At 42.9% G+C, this 17,742-nt stretch overlaps 1 protein-coding gene and 1 long non-coding RNA gene across 6 annotated transcripts in view; both read right to left on the bottom strand.

Annotated features, from left to right (window-relative positions):
* Window positions 1–1,829, bottom strand: part of LOC127908911 (uncharacterized) — a 3,058-nt gene extending 1,229 nt beyond the window's left edge. The window contains exons 1-5 of one of the 5 annotated variants that reach the window (XR_008069026.1): window positions 1,762–1,829; window positions 1,594–1,719; window positions 1,342–1,551; window positions 1,258–1,299; window positions 1–1,215 (exon numbers count right to left, since the gene is read on the bottom strand). The exon at window positions 1–1,215 is cut by the window's left edge and continues 1,229 nt beyond it. This is a non-coding gene — a long non-coding RNA (uncharacterized LOC127908911). The remainder of the gene's footprint in view (window positions 1,216–1,257; window positions 1,300–1,341; window positions 1,552–1,593; window positions 1,720–1,761) is intronic. The other 4 variants (XR_008069027.1, XR_008069028.1, XR_008069025.1 and 1 more) reach the window with 4 other exon arrangements.
* LOC118383960 (mastermind-like protein 2) overlaps window positions 1–17,296 on the bottom strand; it is a 59,547-nt gene extending 42,251 nt beyond the window's left edge. Inside the window, exons 1-2 of the mRNA XM_052468919.1 lie at window positions 17,255–17,296; window positions 13,763–15,052 (exon numbers count right to left, since the gene is read on the bottom strand). Coding sequence (XP_052324879.1) covers window positions 13,763–15,052; window positions 17,255–17,296 — 1,332 coding nt within the window. The remainder of the gene's footprint in view (window positions 1–13,762; window positions 15,053–17,254) is intronic.
* Window positions 17,297–17,742: the final 446 nt, after the last annotated feature.

Genomic DNA, 17,742 nt, shown 5'->3' with positions numbered 1-17,742 from the left:
CTTTGTCTCTACCTCTCCATCTCTCACCCCTCTCTGTCTCTACCTCTCCATCTCTCTCTCACCCCTCCCTCTCTCTCTCTCTGTCTCTACCTCTCCATCTCTCTCTCACCCCTCCCTCTCTCTCTCTGTCTCTACCTCTCCATCTCTCTCACCCCCTCTCACTCTCTCTCTCTCTCCCTCTCACCCCCTCTTACTCTATCTCTCTCACCCCCCACCCTCTCCTTTCTCTCTTTGTCTCTACCTCTCCATCTCTATCTCACCCCTCTCTCTCTGTCTCTACCTCTCCATCTCTATCTCACCCCTCCCTCTCTCTCTCTGTCTCTACCTCTCCATCTCTCTCTCACCCCTCTCTCTCTCTCTCCCTCTCACCCCCTCTTACTCTATTTATCTCTCTCTCACCCCCCACCCTCTCCTTTCTCTCTTTGTCTCTACCTCTCCATCTCTATCTCACACCCCTCTCTATCTCTTTTGTCTGTGTGAGCCATGTCTCTATATCAGCCCTGTATCTTGTTTTGGTAGCTGTGGGATAGGGTTGGAAATCAATCGGTATATATCAATAATTGAAATTAAGAGACAAACATTTTTTAATGAAGAGATCATTGAAGAGATTTTTTTTCCACGCTGATCTTAACTTTGTTTGTACATTATGTCTCCGCCATCATTTCCTGTGACCGCGAATAATATTCTGGACATCAGAAATGCCCTCCCAAGCACAAAGACAGTAATTGCTAATTTCGTCAAAAATGAGTTAATGTCATTTTTGTTGCATTTACATACATGCTTAATCACGTGGACAAGTATCCTGCTTCTAGTGTATTGAGTTCAGGAGAAAATGGGGGTCGTTTTAGCAGTAACTGCAACAAGTTACTGTGAATCCACGGTAAAGTAACTGAACTTACTGTCTTTTAGCTTGGTTTCAACCTGCCCTTGGCTACAGTTACTGTGTTTTAGCTTGGTTTCAACCTGCCCTTGGCTGCAGTTACTGTGTTTTAGCTTGGTTTCAACCTGCCCTTGGCTACAGTTACTGTGTTTTAGCTTGGTTTCAACCTGCCCTTGGCTGCAGTTACTGTGTTTTAGCTTGGTTTCAACCTGCCCTTGGCTACAGTTACTGTGTTTTAGCTTGGTTTCAACCTGCCCTTGGCTACAGTTACTGTGTTTTAGCTTGGTTTCAACCTGCCCTTGGCTACAGTTACTGTGTTTTAGCTTGGTTTCAACCTGCCCTTGGCTACAGTTACTGTCTTTTAGCTTGGTTTCAACCTGCCCTTGGCTACAGTTACTGTGTTTTAGCTTGGTTTCAACCTGCCCTTGGCTGCAGTTACTGTGTTTTAGCTAGGTTTCAACCTGCCCTTGGCTACAGTTACTGTGTTTTAGCTTGGTTTCAACCTGCCCTTGGCTACAGTTACTGTGTTTTAGCTTGGTTTCAACCTGCCCTTGGCTACAGTTACTGTGTTTTAGCTTGGTTTCAACCTGCCCTTGGCTACAGTTACTGTGTTTTAGCTTGGTTTCAACCTGCCCTTGGCTACAGTTACTGTGTTTTAGCTTGGTTTCAACCTGCCCTTGGCTACAGTTACTGTCTTTTAGCTTGGTTTCAACCTGCCCTTGGCTACAGTTACTGTGTTTTAGCTTGGTTTCAACCTGCCCTTGGCTACAGTTACTGTGTTTTAGCTTGGTTTCAACCTGCCCTTGGCTACAGTTACTGTGTTTTAGCTTGGTTTCAACCTACCCTTGGCTACAGTTACTGTGTTTTAGCTTGGTTTCAACCTGCCCTTGGCTACAGTTACTGTGTTTTAGCTTGGTTTCAACCTCCCCTTGGTTACAGTTACTGTGTTTTAGCTTGGTTTCAACCTGCCCTTGGCTGCAGTTACTGTGTTTTAGCTTGGTTTCATATCACTTTAGTCTGATAGTGATGCAGTCAAACCTGTACGACAGTGACTGACATCTACACACACATTGCTAATCAACACCATGGCGCTGTACACCCGGCAGGAAATGATGGTCGAACGGCTCTGAAACGTCGGCATCCGGACCCCTGGAAAAAACTCGCTAGCTACGTAACATCTGACATCAATGTTAATTCGCGTGCAAGTAAAGCGAGCATATAGACAAACAATGCTACCTGCTCTCATAAGAGGAGATCTGCAATTGATACTAACCTCAATCTATTTGCCGATAAAATGAATTATATTCTGAAATTTCATCTGATGGTTTCTTTGAATCACCATACATACACCATACACACCATTTCTAGCCAGTGACAACCACCTAGCTAAAACTGACGCGCCCAAAACCAAAACCTACCTAGCTAGCATTAGCATGAAGCAATAGATTTGTGCTACATGTTCCCATGAGATACTATCAGCACTTCATACTAGCTTGAATCTATTATAACTAGAATTAAAATAATCCCTAAAGTTATATTCTGACATCCCATAGGTTATTTGAATCAGTAACATTACACACACACACACACACACACACACACACACACACACACACACACACACACACACACACACACACACACACACACACACACACACACACACACACACACACACACACACACACACACACACACACACACACACACACTGTCCCAGTCAGGAAAGTTAAAATCCCAAATTGTATCCATCACCTTTGTTGGTGTCATTAGCACAACAAGCTTTGACTTGCCAGCTCAATGTACCTGCTTCAGTGGCGTCATTACATGAACGCAGAAAAACAGTTTTACATGACTTCCACCAATCCCTGTGGTCTAGATGACTAGTATCAATGCGGATCAAAGTTGCCATGTTGAGGGTGTGTTAGGTACAACCACGTCAACACTATTCCTGTCAATGTCCATCCATGCAACAAACAAACAAAAAAATTGTATTTGTAAATAAAGATGAACATTTAAGAGCCTTTTTGGGAGCAGGTATGAAATTAATAGATGAACTAAATCAACATATTATAGAATAATTGAAAAGGATTATGGATATTATGTTTTCACACCAGTTGAGTTAGTTGCGCTAGTTGAGCTAGTTGAGCAAGTTGAGCTAGTTAAGCTAGTTGAGTTAGTTGAGCTAGTTAAGCTATGGTGCTTGCCTACGGAGCTGTGAGGGGAACGGCACCTCAGTACCTCCAGGCTCTGATCAGGCCCTACACCCAAACAAGGGCACTGCGTTCATCCACCTCTGGCCTGCTCGCCTCACTACCACTGAAGAAGTACAGTTCCCGCTCAGCCCAGTCAAAACTGTTCGCTGCTCTGGCCCCCCAATGGTGGAACAAACTCCCTCACGACGCCAGGACAGCGGAGTCAATCACCACCTTCCGGAGACACCTGAAACCCCACCTCTTTAAGGAATACCTAGGATAGGATAAGTAATCCTTCTCACCCCCTTTAAGATTTAGATGCACTATTTTAAAGTGACTATTCTACTGGATGTCATAAGGTGAATGCACCAATTTGTAAGTCGCTCTGGATAAGAGCGTCTGCTAAATGACTTAAATGTCAGAAGGCAGAAGAGATCTTCATCTCAGTGGTATGAAGGAACTGCTGGTCGGAAGGCAGAGGAGATCTTCATCTCAGTGGTATGAAGGAACTGCTGGTCGGAAGGCAGAAGAGATCTTCATCTCAGTGGTATGAAGGAACTGCTGGTCGGAAGGCAGAGGAGATCTTCATCTCAGTGGTATGAAGGAACTGCTGGTCGTAAGGCAGAGGAGATCTTCATCTCAGTGGTATGAAGGAACTGCTGGTCAGAAAGCAGAGGAGATCTTCATCTCAGTGGTATGAAGGAACTGCTGGTCGGAAGGCAGAGGAGATCTTCATCTCAGTGGTATGAAGGAACTGCTGGTCGGAAGGCAGAGGAGATCTTCATCTCAGTGGTATGAAGGAACTGCTGGTCGGAAGGCAGAGGAGATCTTCATCTCAGTGGTATGAAGGAACTGCTGGTCGGAAGGCAGAGGAGATCTTCATCTCAGTGGTATGAAGGAACTGCTGGTCGGAAGGCAGAGGAGATCTTCATCTCAGTGGTATGAAGGAACTGCTGGTCGGAAGGCAGAGGAGATCTTCATCTCAGTGGTATGAAGGAACTGCTGGTCGGAAGGCAGAGGAGACCATCTCAGTGGTATGAAGGAACTGCTGGTCGGAAAGCAGAGGAGATCTTCATCTCAGTGGTATGAAGGAACTGCTGGTCAGAAAGCAGAGGAGACCATCTCAGTGGTATGAAGGAACTGCTGGTCGGAAGGCAGAGGAGATCTTCATCTCAGTGGTATGAAGGAACTGCTGGTCAGAAAGCAGAGGAGACCATCTCAGTGGTATGAAGGAACTGCTGGTCGGAAGGCAGAAGAGATCTTCATCTCAGTGGTATGAAGGAACTGCTGGTCAGAAAGCAGAGGAGACCATCTCAGTGGTATGAAGGAACTGCTGGTCGGAAGGCAGAGGAGATCTTCATCTCAGTGGTATGAAGGAACTGCTGGTTGGAAGGCAGAGGAGATCTTCATCTCAGTGGTATGAAGGAACTGCTGGTCGGAAGGCAGAGGAGATCTTCATCTCAGTGGTATGAAGGAACTGCTGGTCGGAAGGCAGAGGAGATCTTCATCTCAGTGGTATGAAGGAACTGCTGGTCAGAAAGCAGAGGAGATCTTCATCTCAGTGGTATGAAGGAACTGCTGGTCGGAAGGCAGAAGAGATCTTCATCTCAGTGGTATGAAGGAACTGCTGGTCAGAAAGCAGAGGAGATCTTCATCTCAGTGGTATGAAGGAACTGCTGGTCGGAAGGCAAAGGAGATCTTCATCTCAGTGGTATGAAGGAACTGCTGGTCGGAAGGCAGAGGAGATCTTCATCTCAGTGGTATGAAGGAACTGCTCGTCGGAAAGCAGAGGAGACCATCTCAGTGGTATGAAGGAACTGCTGGTCGGAAGGCAGAGGAGATCTTTATCTCAGTGGTATGAAGGAACTGCTGGTCGGAAGGCAGAGGAGATCTTCATCTCAGTGGTATGAAGGAACTGCTGGTCAGAAAGCAGAGGAGACCATCTCAGTGGTATGAAGGAACTGCTGGTCGGAAGGCAGAGGAGATCTTCATCTCAGTGGTATGAAGGAACTGCTGGTCAGAAAGCAGAGGAGACCATCTCAGTGGTATGAAGGAACTGCTGGTCGGAAGGCAGAAGAGATCTTCATCTCAGTGGTATGAAGGAACTGCTGGTCAGAAAGCAGAGGAGACCATCTCAGTGGTATGAAGGAACTGCTGGTCGGAAGGCAGAGGAGATCTTCATCTCAGTGGTATGAAGGAACTGCTGGTTGGAAGGCAGAGGAGATCTTCATCTCAGTGGTATGAAGGAACTGCTGGTCGGAAGGCAGAGGAGATCTTCATCTCAGTGGTATGAAGGAACTGCTGGTCGGAAGGCAGAGGAGATCTTCATCTCAGTGGTATGAAGGAACTGCTGGTCAGAAAGCAGAGGAGATCTTCATCTCAGTGGTATGAAGGAACTGCTGGTCGGAAGGCAGAGGAGACCATCTCAGTGGTATGAAGGAACTGCTGGTCAGAAAGCAGAGGAGATCTTCATCTCAGTGGTATGAAGGAACTGCTGGTCGGAAGGCAGAGGAGACCATCTCAGTGGTATGAAGGAACTGCTGGTCAGAAAGCAGAGGAGATCTTCATCTCAGTGGTATGAAGGAACTGCTGGTCGGAAGGCAAAGGAGATCTTCATCTCAGTGGTATGAAGGAACTGCTGGTCGGAAGGCAGAGGAGATCTTCATCTCAGTGGTATGAAGGAACTGCTGGTCGGAAGGCAGAGGAGACCATCTCAGTGGTATGAAGGAACTGCTGGTCGGAAGGCAGAGGAGATCTTCATCTCAGTGGTATGAAGGAACTGCTGGTCAGAAAGCAGAGGAGACCATCTCAGTGGTATGAAGGAACTGCTGGTCGGAAGGCAGAGGAGATCTTCATCTCAGTGGTATGAAGGAACTGCTGGTTGGAAGGCAGAGGAGATCTTCATCTCAGTGGTATGAAGGAACTGCTGGTCGGAAGGCAGAGGTGATCTTCATCTCAGTGGTATGAAGGAACTGCTGGTCGGAAGGCAGAGGAGATCTTCATCTCAGTGGTATGAAGGAACTGCTGGTCGGAAGGCAGAGGAGATCTTCATCTCAGTGGTATGAAGGAACTGCTGGTCGTAAGACAGAAGAGATCTTCATCTCAGTGGTATGAAGGAACTGCTGGTCAGAAAGCAGAGGAGATCTTCATCTCAGTGGTATGAAGGAACTGCTGGTCGGAAGGCAAAGGAGATCTTCATCTCAGTGGTATGAAGGAACTGCTGGTCGGAAGGCAGAGGAGATCTTCATCTTACGTAACTGGAGAGGGAGATGTCAAGCCATCAGTGGAAAACGGGTCCCTCCTAACATCACTGGGGAGTGTTGTCAATGCTGACTCAACTTTGATGCACCCTCAAGTTCTTCGAGCCAGGTCACACCTTCATGAGTGCAGACAGTTTCCACCATGGCGTGGAACAGGAAATGAAAGCTCGACCTGGAGGTGTGGTGTACGACTTCCTCCATGTGGTCGCCACTTCCAAAGCAGGCAAGGTGGAGGTGGTGGAAATGAAAAAGGAAAACATCCTGGCATGGAAAGCTGGCCATTCCATCGTGTAGCTGAAGAAGGCAAAAGGGAACGAAAGCTGGCAGAGATTGGCTGAGATCCAGTTGAGGCGTGGATCCAGGAGCCTCTTCTACAAAGTCTCCCATGGAGAAAAGGACATCACAGCATGAAGGAAGTCACTCTAGAAACACCATCGACACTACGTTTACAGGATAGAAGAGTCCAAGACGATGGACATCATCACCAAGCCATGTCCTCTGATGCCTGCACAATCAAAGGCAGTTCTGGAATGACTTGGCTTTGAACGGATGAGGAGTAATGTGGAGGAGCACTGAAGAAGATTGACTTAAAAATGAAATGTTACTATGTCAACATTTTATCAATTGTAGCTAAATGTCATTTGGGTCCTCTTATGAATATGAATATGTAAATATGTTTAAAATGTATTCTTAAATCTGTTATTTATTTATCCATTCGAAAGCGTCATTTGAAAAAAAATAGAAATAAAATGTTTTTATTAGCAATCTCATGGTCATTTTTGATCGTTTATCCTACGTCATACTTCCATCACGTTCCATCATTATATATATTACATATTATACATTACATATTATATATATTACATATTATATATATATATTATATATTACATATTATATATTACATATTATATATTACATTATATATATTACATATTATATATTACATATTATATATTACATATTATACATTACATATTATATATTACATATTATATATTACATATTATATATTACACGACATGTAATTCAAATAACTGCAGTGCTACTTTTCACATAACAAGACACTTGTCAAACACAGTAATGTAATGTGACCGACGCAGAACCTTCATCTCTATGTAAATGGTATCTTAGTGGACGACACACAAAGGATGCAACTCTTTTACACTGTCAGTAATTACACCGCTCTTGTGTTAATGAGAAGTATAATAAACTACCAAATGAAAATGGCAGATACTGCTCTTTGCTTTGGTATTACCCTGCAATTGATAACATCTCATGCCAAGGAAGAAGGCAGTGACTGCCGTTTAAGGGTCAACGGTCATGTCAGAGGTCAGGGTCAACATTAATTAAAAAATGTACTCATGGTAAGGCAACAGATCATTACATCTCCAATGAGCTCCCTAAAATGAATTTGGCTGGACAATAAAATCAACTTTGAAGCCATTTTTCTCAGGTCCACTCTATGAGCAGTTACTGCCTTTTAGCTTGGGAGGGAAGAGAAGAGGGAAGAGGGATCACTAACCTCAATTTGGATTAACATTTCTACTTTAATGAGTCGGAAACTATGGACTTCCTGCTTACTCCGGACCAGGAAGTGAAAGTGGCGGCAAAAGAGAGGCAGGATAGGAGGCATCCTGACGAGATTACGTCCTGATTACGTCGGAGAGCAAATAGACCGACATTGCCCTCTGTTTGATTGGTGAACGTGTAGTCACTGGAGAATAAACTGGATGAGCTCCGTTAGAGACTATCCTATTAATCACTGGAGAATAAACTGGATGAGCTCTGTTAGAGACTATCCTATTAGTCACTGGAGAATAAACTGGATGAGCTCCGTTAGAGACTATCCTATTAATCACTGGAGAATAAACTGGATGAGCTCCATCAGAGACTATCCTATTAATCACTGGATAATAAACTGGACGTGCTCCGTTAGAGACTATCCTATTAATCACTGGATAATAAACTGGACGTGCTCCGTTAGAGACTATCCTATTAATCACTGGAGAATAAACTGGATGAGCTTCGTTAGAGACTATCCTATTAATCACTGGATAATAAACTGGACGTGCTCCGTTAGAGACTATCCTATTAATCACTGGATAATAAACTGGATGAGCTCCATCAGAGACTATCCTATTAATCACTGGAGAATAAACTGGATGAGCTCCGTTAGAGACTGTCCTATTAATCACTGGAGAATAAACTGGATGAGCTCTGTTAGAGACTATCCTATTAATCACTGGAGAATAAACTGGATGAGCTCCGTTAGAGACTATCCTATTAATCACTGGAGAATAAACTGGATGAGCTCCATCAGAGACTATCCTATTAATCACTGGAGAATAAACTGGATGAGCTCTGTTAGAGACTATCCTATTAATCACTGGAGAATAAACTGGATGAGCTCCGTTAGAGACTATCCTATTAATCACTGGAGAACAAACTGGATGAGCTCCGTTAGAGACTATCCTATTAATCACTGGAGAATAAACTGGATGAGCTCCGTTAGAGACTATCCTATTAATCACTGGATAACAAACTGGATGAGCTTCGTTAGAGACTATCCTATTAATCACTGGAGAACAAACTGGATGAGCTCCGTTAGAGACTATCCTATTAATCACTGGAGAATAAACTGGATGAGCTCCGTTAGAGACTATCCTATTAATCACTGGAGAACAAACTGGATGAGCTCCATCAGAGACTATCCTATTAATCACTGGAGAATAAACTGGATGAGCTCCGTTAGAGACTATCCTATTAATCACTGGAGAATAAACTGGATGAGCTCCATCAGAGACTATCCTATTAATCACTGGAGAATAAACTGGATGAGCTCCGTTAGAGACTATCCTATTAATCACTGGAGAATAAACTGGATGAGCTCTGTTAGAGACTATCCTATTAATCACTGGAGAATAAACTGGATGAGCTCCGTTAGAGACTATCCTATTAATCACTGGAGAACAAACTGGATGAGCTCCGTTAGAGACTATCATATTAATCACTGGAGAATAAACTGGATGAGCTCTGTTAGAGACTATCCTATTAATCACTGGAGAATAAACTGGATGAGCTCCGTTAGAGACTATCCTATTAATCACTGGAGAACAAACTGGATGAGCTCCGTTAGAGACTATCCTATTAATCACTGGAGAATAAACTGGATGAGCTCCGTTAGAGACTATCCTATTAATCACTGGATAACAAACTGGATGAGCTTCGTTAGAGACTATCCTATTAATCACTGGAGAACAAACTGGATGAGCTCCGTTAGAGACTATCCTATTAATCACTGGAGAATAAACTGGATGAGCTCTGTTAGAGACTATCCTATTAATCACTGGAGAACAAACTGGATGAGCTCCGTTAGAGACTATCCTATTAATCACTGGAGAATAAACTGGATGAGCTCCGTTAGAGACTATCCTATTAATCACTGGAGAATAAACTGGATGAGCTCCGTTAGAGACTATCCTATTAATCACTGGAGAACAAACTGGATGAGCTCCATCAGAGACTATCCTATTAATCACTGGAGAATAAACTGGATGAGCTCCATCAGAGACTATCCTATTAATCACTGGAGAATAAACTGGATGAGCTCCGTTAGAGACTATCCTATTAATCACTGGAGAATAAACTGGATGAGCTCTGTTAGAGACTATCCTATTAATCACTGGAGAATAAACTGGATGAGCTCCGTTAGAGACTATCCTATTAATCACTGGAGAATAAACTGGATGAGCTCCATCAGAGACTATCCTATTAATCACTGGAGAATAAACTGGATGAGCTCTGTTAGAGACTATCCTATTAATCACTGGAGAATAAACTGGATGAGCTCCGTTAGAGACTATCCTATTAATCACTGGAGAACAAACTGGATGAGCTCCGTTAGAGACTATCCTATTAATCACTGGAGAATAAACTGGATGAGCTCCGTTAGAGACTATCCTATTAATCACTGGATAACAAACTGGATGAGCTTCGTTAGAGACTATCCTATTAATCACTGGAGAACAAACTGGATGAGCTCCGTTAGAGACTATCCTATTAATCACTGGAGAATAAACTGGATGAGCTCCGTTAGAGACTATCCTATTAATCACTGGAGAACAAACTGGATGAGCTCCATCAGAGACTATCCTATTAATCACTGGAGAATAAACTGGATGAGCTCCGTTAGAGACTATCCTATTAATCACTGGAGAATAAACTGGATGAGCTCCATCAGAGACTATCCTATTAATCACTGGAGAATAAACTGGATGAGCTCCGTTAGAGACTATCCTATTAATCACTGGAGAATAAACTGGATGAGCTCCATCAGAGACTATCCTATTAATCACTGGAGAATAAACTGGATGAGCTCCGTTAGAGACTATCCTATTAATCACTGGAGAATAAACTGGATGAGCTCCGTTAGAGACTATCCTATTAATCACTGGAGAATAAACTGGATGAGCTCCGTTAGAGACTATCCTATTAATCACTGGAGAACAAACTGGATGAGCTCCATCAGAGACTATCCTATTAATCACTGGAGAATAAACTGGATGAGCTCTGTTAGAGACTATCCTATTAATCACTGGAGAACAAACTGGATGAGCTCCGTTAGAGACTATCCTATTAATCACTGGAGAACAAACTGGATGAGCTCCGTTAGAGACTATCCTATTAATCACTGGAGAATAAACTGGATGAGCTCCGTTAGAGACTATCCTATTAATCACTGGAGAATAAACTGGATGAGCTCCGTTAGAGACTATCCTATTAATCACTGGAGAACAAACTGGATGAGCTCCATCAGAGACTATCCTATTAATCACTGGAGAATAAACTGGATGAGCTCTGTTAGAGACTATCCTATTAATCACTGGAGAACAAACTGGATGAGCTCCGTTAGAGACTATCCTATTAATCACTGGAGAACAAACTGGATGAGCTCCGTTAGAGACTATCCTATTAATCACTGGAGAATAAACTGGATGAGCTCCGTTAGAGACTATCCTATTAATCACTGGAGAATAAACTGGATGAGCTCCGTTAGAGACTATCCTATTAATCACTGGAGAACAAACTGGATGAGCTCCGTTAGAGACTATCCTATTAATCACTGGAGAACAAACTTGATGAGCTCCATCAGAGACTATCCTATTAATCACTGGAGAATAAACTGGATGAGCTCCATCAGAGACTATCCTATTAATCACTGGAGAATAAACTGGATGAGCTCCGTTAGAGACTATCCTATTAATCACTGGAGAATAAACTGGATGAGCTCTGTTAGAGACTATCCTATTAATCACTGGAGAATAAACTGGATGAGCTCCGTTAGAGACTATCCTATTAATCACTGGAGAATAAACTGGATGAGCTCCATCAGAGACTATCCTATTAATCACTGGAGAATAAACTGGATGAGCTCTGTTAGAGACTATCCTATTAATCACTGGAGAATAAACTGGATGAGCTCCGTTAGAGACTATCCTATTAATCACTGGAGAACAAACTGGATGAGCTCCGTTAGAGACTATCCTATTAATCACTGGAGAATAAACTGGATGAGCTCCGTTAGAGACTATCCTATTAATCACTGGAGAATAAACTGGATGAGCTCCGTTAGAGACTATCCTATTAATCACTGGAGAACAAACTGGATGAGCTCCATCAGAGACTATCCTATTAATCACTGGAGAATAAACTGGATGAGCTCTGTTAGAGACTATCCTATTAATCACTGGAGAACAAACTGGATGAGCTCCGTTAGAGACTATCCTATTAATCACTGGAGAACAAACTGGATGAGCTCCGTTAGAGACTATCCTATTAATCACTGGAGAATAAACTGGATGAGCTCCATCAGAGACTAAAGTAAAGATAAGGTCTACACCTGTTGTATCCTACGCATGTGACAAATAACATTTTATTTTATTTGAACTGTAAGTGCTGCTATTATCAAGTGGAAATGTCTAGGAGCAACAACGGCTCAGCCGCGAAGTGGTAGGCCACAAAAGCTCACAGAGAGCCGAGTGCTGAAGCGCGTAGCACCTACAAATCGTCTGTCCTCGGTTACAACACTCACTACCAAGTTCCAAACAGCCTCTGGAAGCAATGTCAGCACAATAACTATTCGTCGGGAGCTTCGTGAAATGGGTTTCCTTGGCCAAGCCGCCGCACGTACACTTAAGATCACCCTGCCTAATGCCAAGAGTGGCTTCACCAACTGGCAGTCCGACAGACAAATCTGGGTTTGGCAGATGCCAGGAGAACGCTACCTGCCCCAATGCATAGTGCCAACTGTAAAGTTTGGCGGAGAAGGAATAATGGTCTGGGGCTGTTTTTCATGATTGGGGCTAGGCCCCTTCGTTCCAGTAAAGGGAAATCTTAACACTACAGCATACAACAACATTCTAGACGATTCTATGCTCCAACTTTGTAGCAACAGTTTGGGGAAGGCCCTTTCCTGTTTCAGCATGACAATGCATGACAATGCACAAAGCGAGGTTTGTCAAGATCGGTGTGGAAGAACTTAACTGTCCTGCACAGAACCCTGACCCTGATATATGTATTTGATAGATATATGTATTTGATAGATATATGCATTAGAAAGATATATGTATTAGATAGATATATGTATTAGATAGATATATATATTAGATAGATATATATATTAGATAGATATATGTATTAGATAGATATATATATTAGATAGATATATGTATTAGATATATATATATATTAGATAGATATATATATTAGATAGATATATGTATTAGATAGATATATATATTAGATAGATATATGTATTAGATAGATATATATATTAGATAGATATATGTATTAGATATATATATATATTAGATAGATATATATATTAGATAGATATATGTATTAGATAGATATATATATTAGATAGATATATGTATTAGATAGATATATATATTAGATAGATATATATATTTGATAGATATATATATTAGATAGATATATGTATTAGATAGATATATGTATTAGATAGATATATGTATTAGATAGATATATATATTAGATAGATATATATATTAGATAGATATATATATTAGATAGATATATGTATTAGATAGATATATGCATTTGATAGATATATGCATTTCTATTGTAGACATACAATATTAGTTTTCATATGATATTTGATGTGATATTAATTTCATATGATATTTGATGTGATATTTATTTCATATGATATTTTCATGTGATAAATGTATTGTTTCATATAAACGATGGAACATACTTAAAACGCACTGATGTAGTCAACTCACGAAACCTCGAGTCTGAGTCGAGTCCCAAGTCCCTAGCGTTTAAGTCGAGTCAGAGTCCTGGGACTCAACCACTACAACACCACAAGGATAGAATGCAAGTATATAGGATCTTATTACCTGTCGTTGTTGAGCCAGTTTAAAGTGGAGCCCAGGTCCAGCTCCATGCTGGCTGAGAGGGGTTCTCTGGGCCAGGGACTTGGGCTGCAAGTGAGGAGGTCCAGACATGGGCCGTTGCTGCTGGGGGTTCTGGTAATTATGAACTGGGTGGTTCGTGTTCAAGTTCTGGGCTGAGGTGGACGGCTGTTGTTGTTGTTGTTGATGGGCTGTAGTCTTACTCACTGGACCTGCCATAGTGGAGGGTTGCTGGGATGCTTTGGGGCTGAAGTGGAGCATTGGTTTGTTGCTGAGCACCTTCATATCCAGGTGGCTGGAGGTGTTGTGTCCGTTGGGCTTGAACAGACAGTTGTTTATGCCTTTACCCTGACTGTCCATGGAGGTCTGGGGGGTGATCCTCTGGCCCATTGAGGCCGGGTTGGAGAGCTTGTCCTGGGGGAAGGAGTTGGAGGAGGGCTGCGTGTTCCAACTGGTCCCTGGTCCTCCTCCCCCTCCAGCCTGAGCCTGTTGGTGTGGCTGTTGGTGGTGGAGCAGGGTTTGAGGGTTGGGCTGCTGCTGGTTCTGGTTGGCTGCCATCTGCTTTAGCTGCTCTGCATGGGACACCTCAGGCCAGCCAGGGAGACCTCTGCTGGGGGGTCCAGCCAGCCCTGAGGGCCCCTGGCCTTGGCTCTTCTGGTTGGTGATGGGGGAGGAGCTGGACATGGTGAAGGAGGGACCAGTTGATGCCGGGTGGAGCTGTGAGGAGCTACCATGGCCATGTGTCTGGCCGTAGTCTGGAGAGGAGTACTCTGTCTTGATGGGCTTCTCCAGGTGGGAGCAGAGGGTAGCCGCACTGCGCTCCAGATCCGCCAGGCCGAACGTATCGTCCTGCTTCAGCATCTTCTCAAACTCCTGGTCGTGCAGAGACGGGACGGTCTTGGTCAGCTCGTCGAACAGATCCTGAAGCTCCGGGTCGATCTGGCTGCTGAACACCATCATCTCAGTAGACCTCTGGCCGCAGGAAGTGACATGGTCTATAGGTTCCTTCTTCATCTCCTTCAGGGTCATGTTGATGAGGTCAGAGTTCATGACCCCATGGGGCATCATGTAGCTGCTGTTGTTGTTTTTCCTGTTTAGGGCGTCGCCTCCCATGGACTGTGAGTTGAAGGAACAGGGCCCACCCAAACCACCGCTGCCCCCCTCCAGACGGACACGTTTGAAGTCCAGCCCCGACGGCCCACAGGACAGGCCATTCTGTTGGGAGGAGTAGCCAGGAGTATGGCCCTCGATCTTCCTCCTCAGAGACCCTTGGAGCTGTGGAGAAAAAAGAAAACTCTTATTGAAAAAACTGCTCACAGTCACATTATCTTCATTTCAGAATACAATAGTAATTTCAAGTGGTGGCATGTTTCATTTCAAGTGGTGGCATGTTTCATTTCAAGTAGTGGCATGTTTCATTTCAAGTGGTGGCATGTTTCATTTAAAGTGGTGGCATGTTTCATTTAAAGTGGTGGCATGTCTCATTTCAAGTGGTGGCATGTTTCATTTCAAGTGGTGGCATGTTTCATTTCAAGTGGTGGCATGTTTCATTTCAAGTGGTGGCATGTTTCATTTCAAGTGGTAGCATGTTCTCATTTCAAGTGGTGGCATGTTCTCATTTCAAGTGGTGGCATGTTTCATTTCAAGTGGTGGCATGTCTCATTTCAAGTGGTGGCATGTTTCATTTAAAGTGGTGGCATGTTTCATTTAAAGTGGTGGCATGTTTCATTTCAAGTGGTGGCATGTTTCATTTAAAGTGGTGGCATGTTTCATTTCAATTGGTGGCATGTTTCATTTAAAGTGGTGGCATGTTTCATTTAAAGTGGTGGCATGTTTCATTTCAAGTAGTGGCATGTTTCATTTCAAGTGGTGGCATGTTTCATTTAAAGTGGTGGCATGTTTCATTTAAAGTGGTGGCATGTTTCATTTCAAGTAGTGGCATGTTTCATTTCAAGTGGTGGCATGTTTCATTTAAAGTGGTGGCATGTTTCATTTCAAGTGGTGGCATGTTTCATTTAAAGTGGTGGCATGTTTCATTTAAAGTGGTGGCATGTCTCATTTCAAGTGGTGGCATGTTTCATTTCAAGTAGTGGCATGTTTCATTTCAAGTGGTGGCATGTCTCATTTCAAGTGGTGGCATGTTTCATTTAAAGTGGTGGCATGTTTCATTTAAAGTGGTGGCATGTTTCATTTCAAGTGGTGGCATGTTTCATTTCAAGTGGTGGCATGTTTCATTTCAAGTGGTGGCATGTTTCATTTCAAGTGGTGGCATGTTTCATTTAAAGTGGTGGCATGTTTCATTTAAAGTGGTGGCATGTCTCATTTCAAGTGGTGGCATGTTTCATTTCAAGTGGTGGCATGTTTCATTTCAAGTGGTGGCATGTTTCATTTCAAGTGGTGGCATGTTTCATTTCAAGTGGTGGCATGTTTCATTTCAAGTGGTGGCATGTTTCATTTAAAGTGGTGGCATGTTTCATTTCAAGTGGTGGCATGTTTCATTTCAAGTGGTGGCATGTCTCATTTCAAGTGGTGGCATGTTTCATTTCAAGTGGTGGCATGTTTCATTTCAAGTGGTGGCATGTTTCATTTCAAGTGGTGGCATGTTTCATTTCAAGTGGTGGCATGTTTCATTTCAAGTGGTGGCATGTTTCATTTCAAGTAGTGGCATGTTTCATTTCAAGTGGTGGCATGTTTCATTTCAAGTGGTGGCATGTCTCATTTCAAGTAGTGGCATGTTTCATTTCAAGTGGTGGCATGTTTCATTTCAAGTGGTAGCATGTTCTCATTTCAAGTAGTGGCATGTTTCATTTCAAGTGGTGGCATGTTTCATTTCAAGTGGTGGCATGTTTCATTTCAAGTAGTGGCATGTTTCATTTCAAGTGGTGGCATGTTTCATTTCAAGTGGTAGCATGTTCTCATTTCAAGTGGTGGCATGTTCTCATTTCAAGTAGTGGCATGTTTCATTTCAAGTGGTGGCATGTCTCATTTCAAGTAGTGGTATGTTCTCATCGTTACAATGTGTATTTTCATATTTCTGTCTAAAGAAAAGGTACAAATACCCACTTCAATGCTATTACCTTACTGATAGAATAACAATCTAACCAACAGATATATATCATCAGCATGACATCAATGTAACCAGATCTTTACGTAGCCAAGACAGCTGAAAACCTTGATGCATGGAAGGCAGACTTTCTTCACAAAAGGTCTTTGTCAAGGCTCTCAGATTAAAGCCGACTAGCGCTGGTCCAATTCAAGTGTTGTCTGAAGACAATCTAACAATTAAGATATCAATACCTCCTATATACAGTACAAATAAATCCTGTTCTTTGATGTCTTAAACCAATTAAAATGGTTATAATAAAAATGTAGTCCGAGCACAAAGTGTCTCTATGTAAATTAATGAAATTTGACAATCTGCTTCGAGGCCTTTAAACCTTGTTAATTTGACCAGCCAGCCAGCATGTTAGCAGATACTTGACCAGCCAGGATGTTAGCAGATACTTGACCAGCCAGCATGTTAACAGAGACTTGACCAGCCAGCATGTTAACAGAGACTTGACCAGCCAGCATGTTAACAGAGACTTGACCAGCCAGCATGTTAACAGAGACTTGACCAGCCAGCATGTTAACAGAGACTTGACCAGCCAGCCAGCATATTAACAGAGACTTGACCAGCCAGCATGTTAACAGAGACTTGACCAGCCAGCATGTTAACAGAGACTTGACCAGCCAGCATATTAACAGAGACTTGACCAGCCAGCATATTAACAGAGACTTGACCAGCCAGCATATTAACAGAGACTTGACCAGCCAGCATGTTAACAGAGACTTGACCAGCCAGCATATTAACAGAGACTTGACCAGCCAGCATGTTAACAGAGACTTGACCAGCCAGCATATTAACAGAGACTTGACCAGCCAGCATATTAACAGAGACTTGACCAGCCAGCATATTAACAGAG

Source organism: Oncorhynchus keta, chromosome 18 (assembly GCF_023373465.1).
Source record: "Oncorhynchus keta strain PuntledgeMale-10-30-2019 chromosome 18, Oket_V2, whole genome shotgun sequence".
Lineage (NCBI taxonomy): Eukaryota > Metazoa > Chordata > Actinopteri > Salmoniformes > Salmonidae > Oncorhynchus > Oncorhynchus keta.
This window is presented reverse-complemented; position numbering and strand designations above follow the sequence as displayed.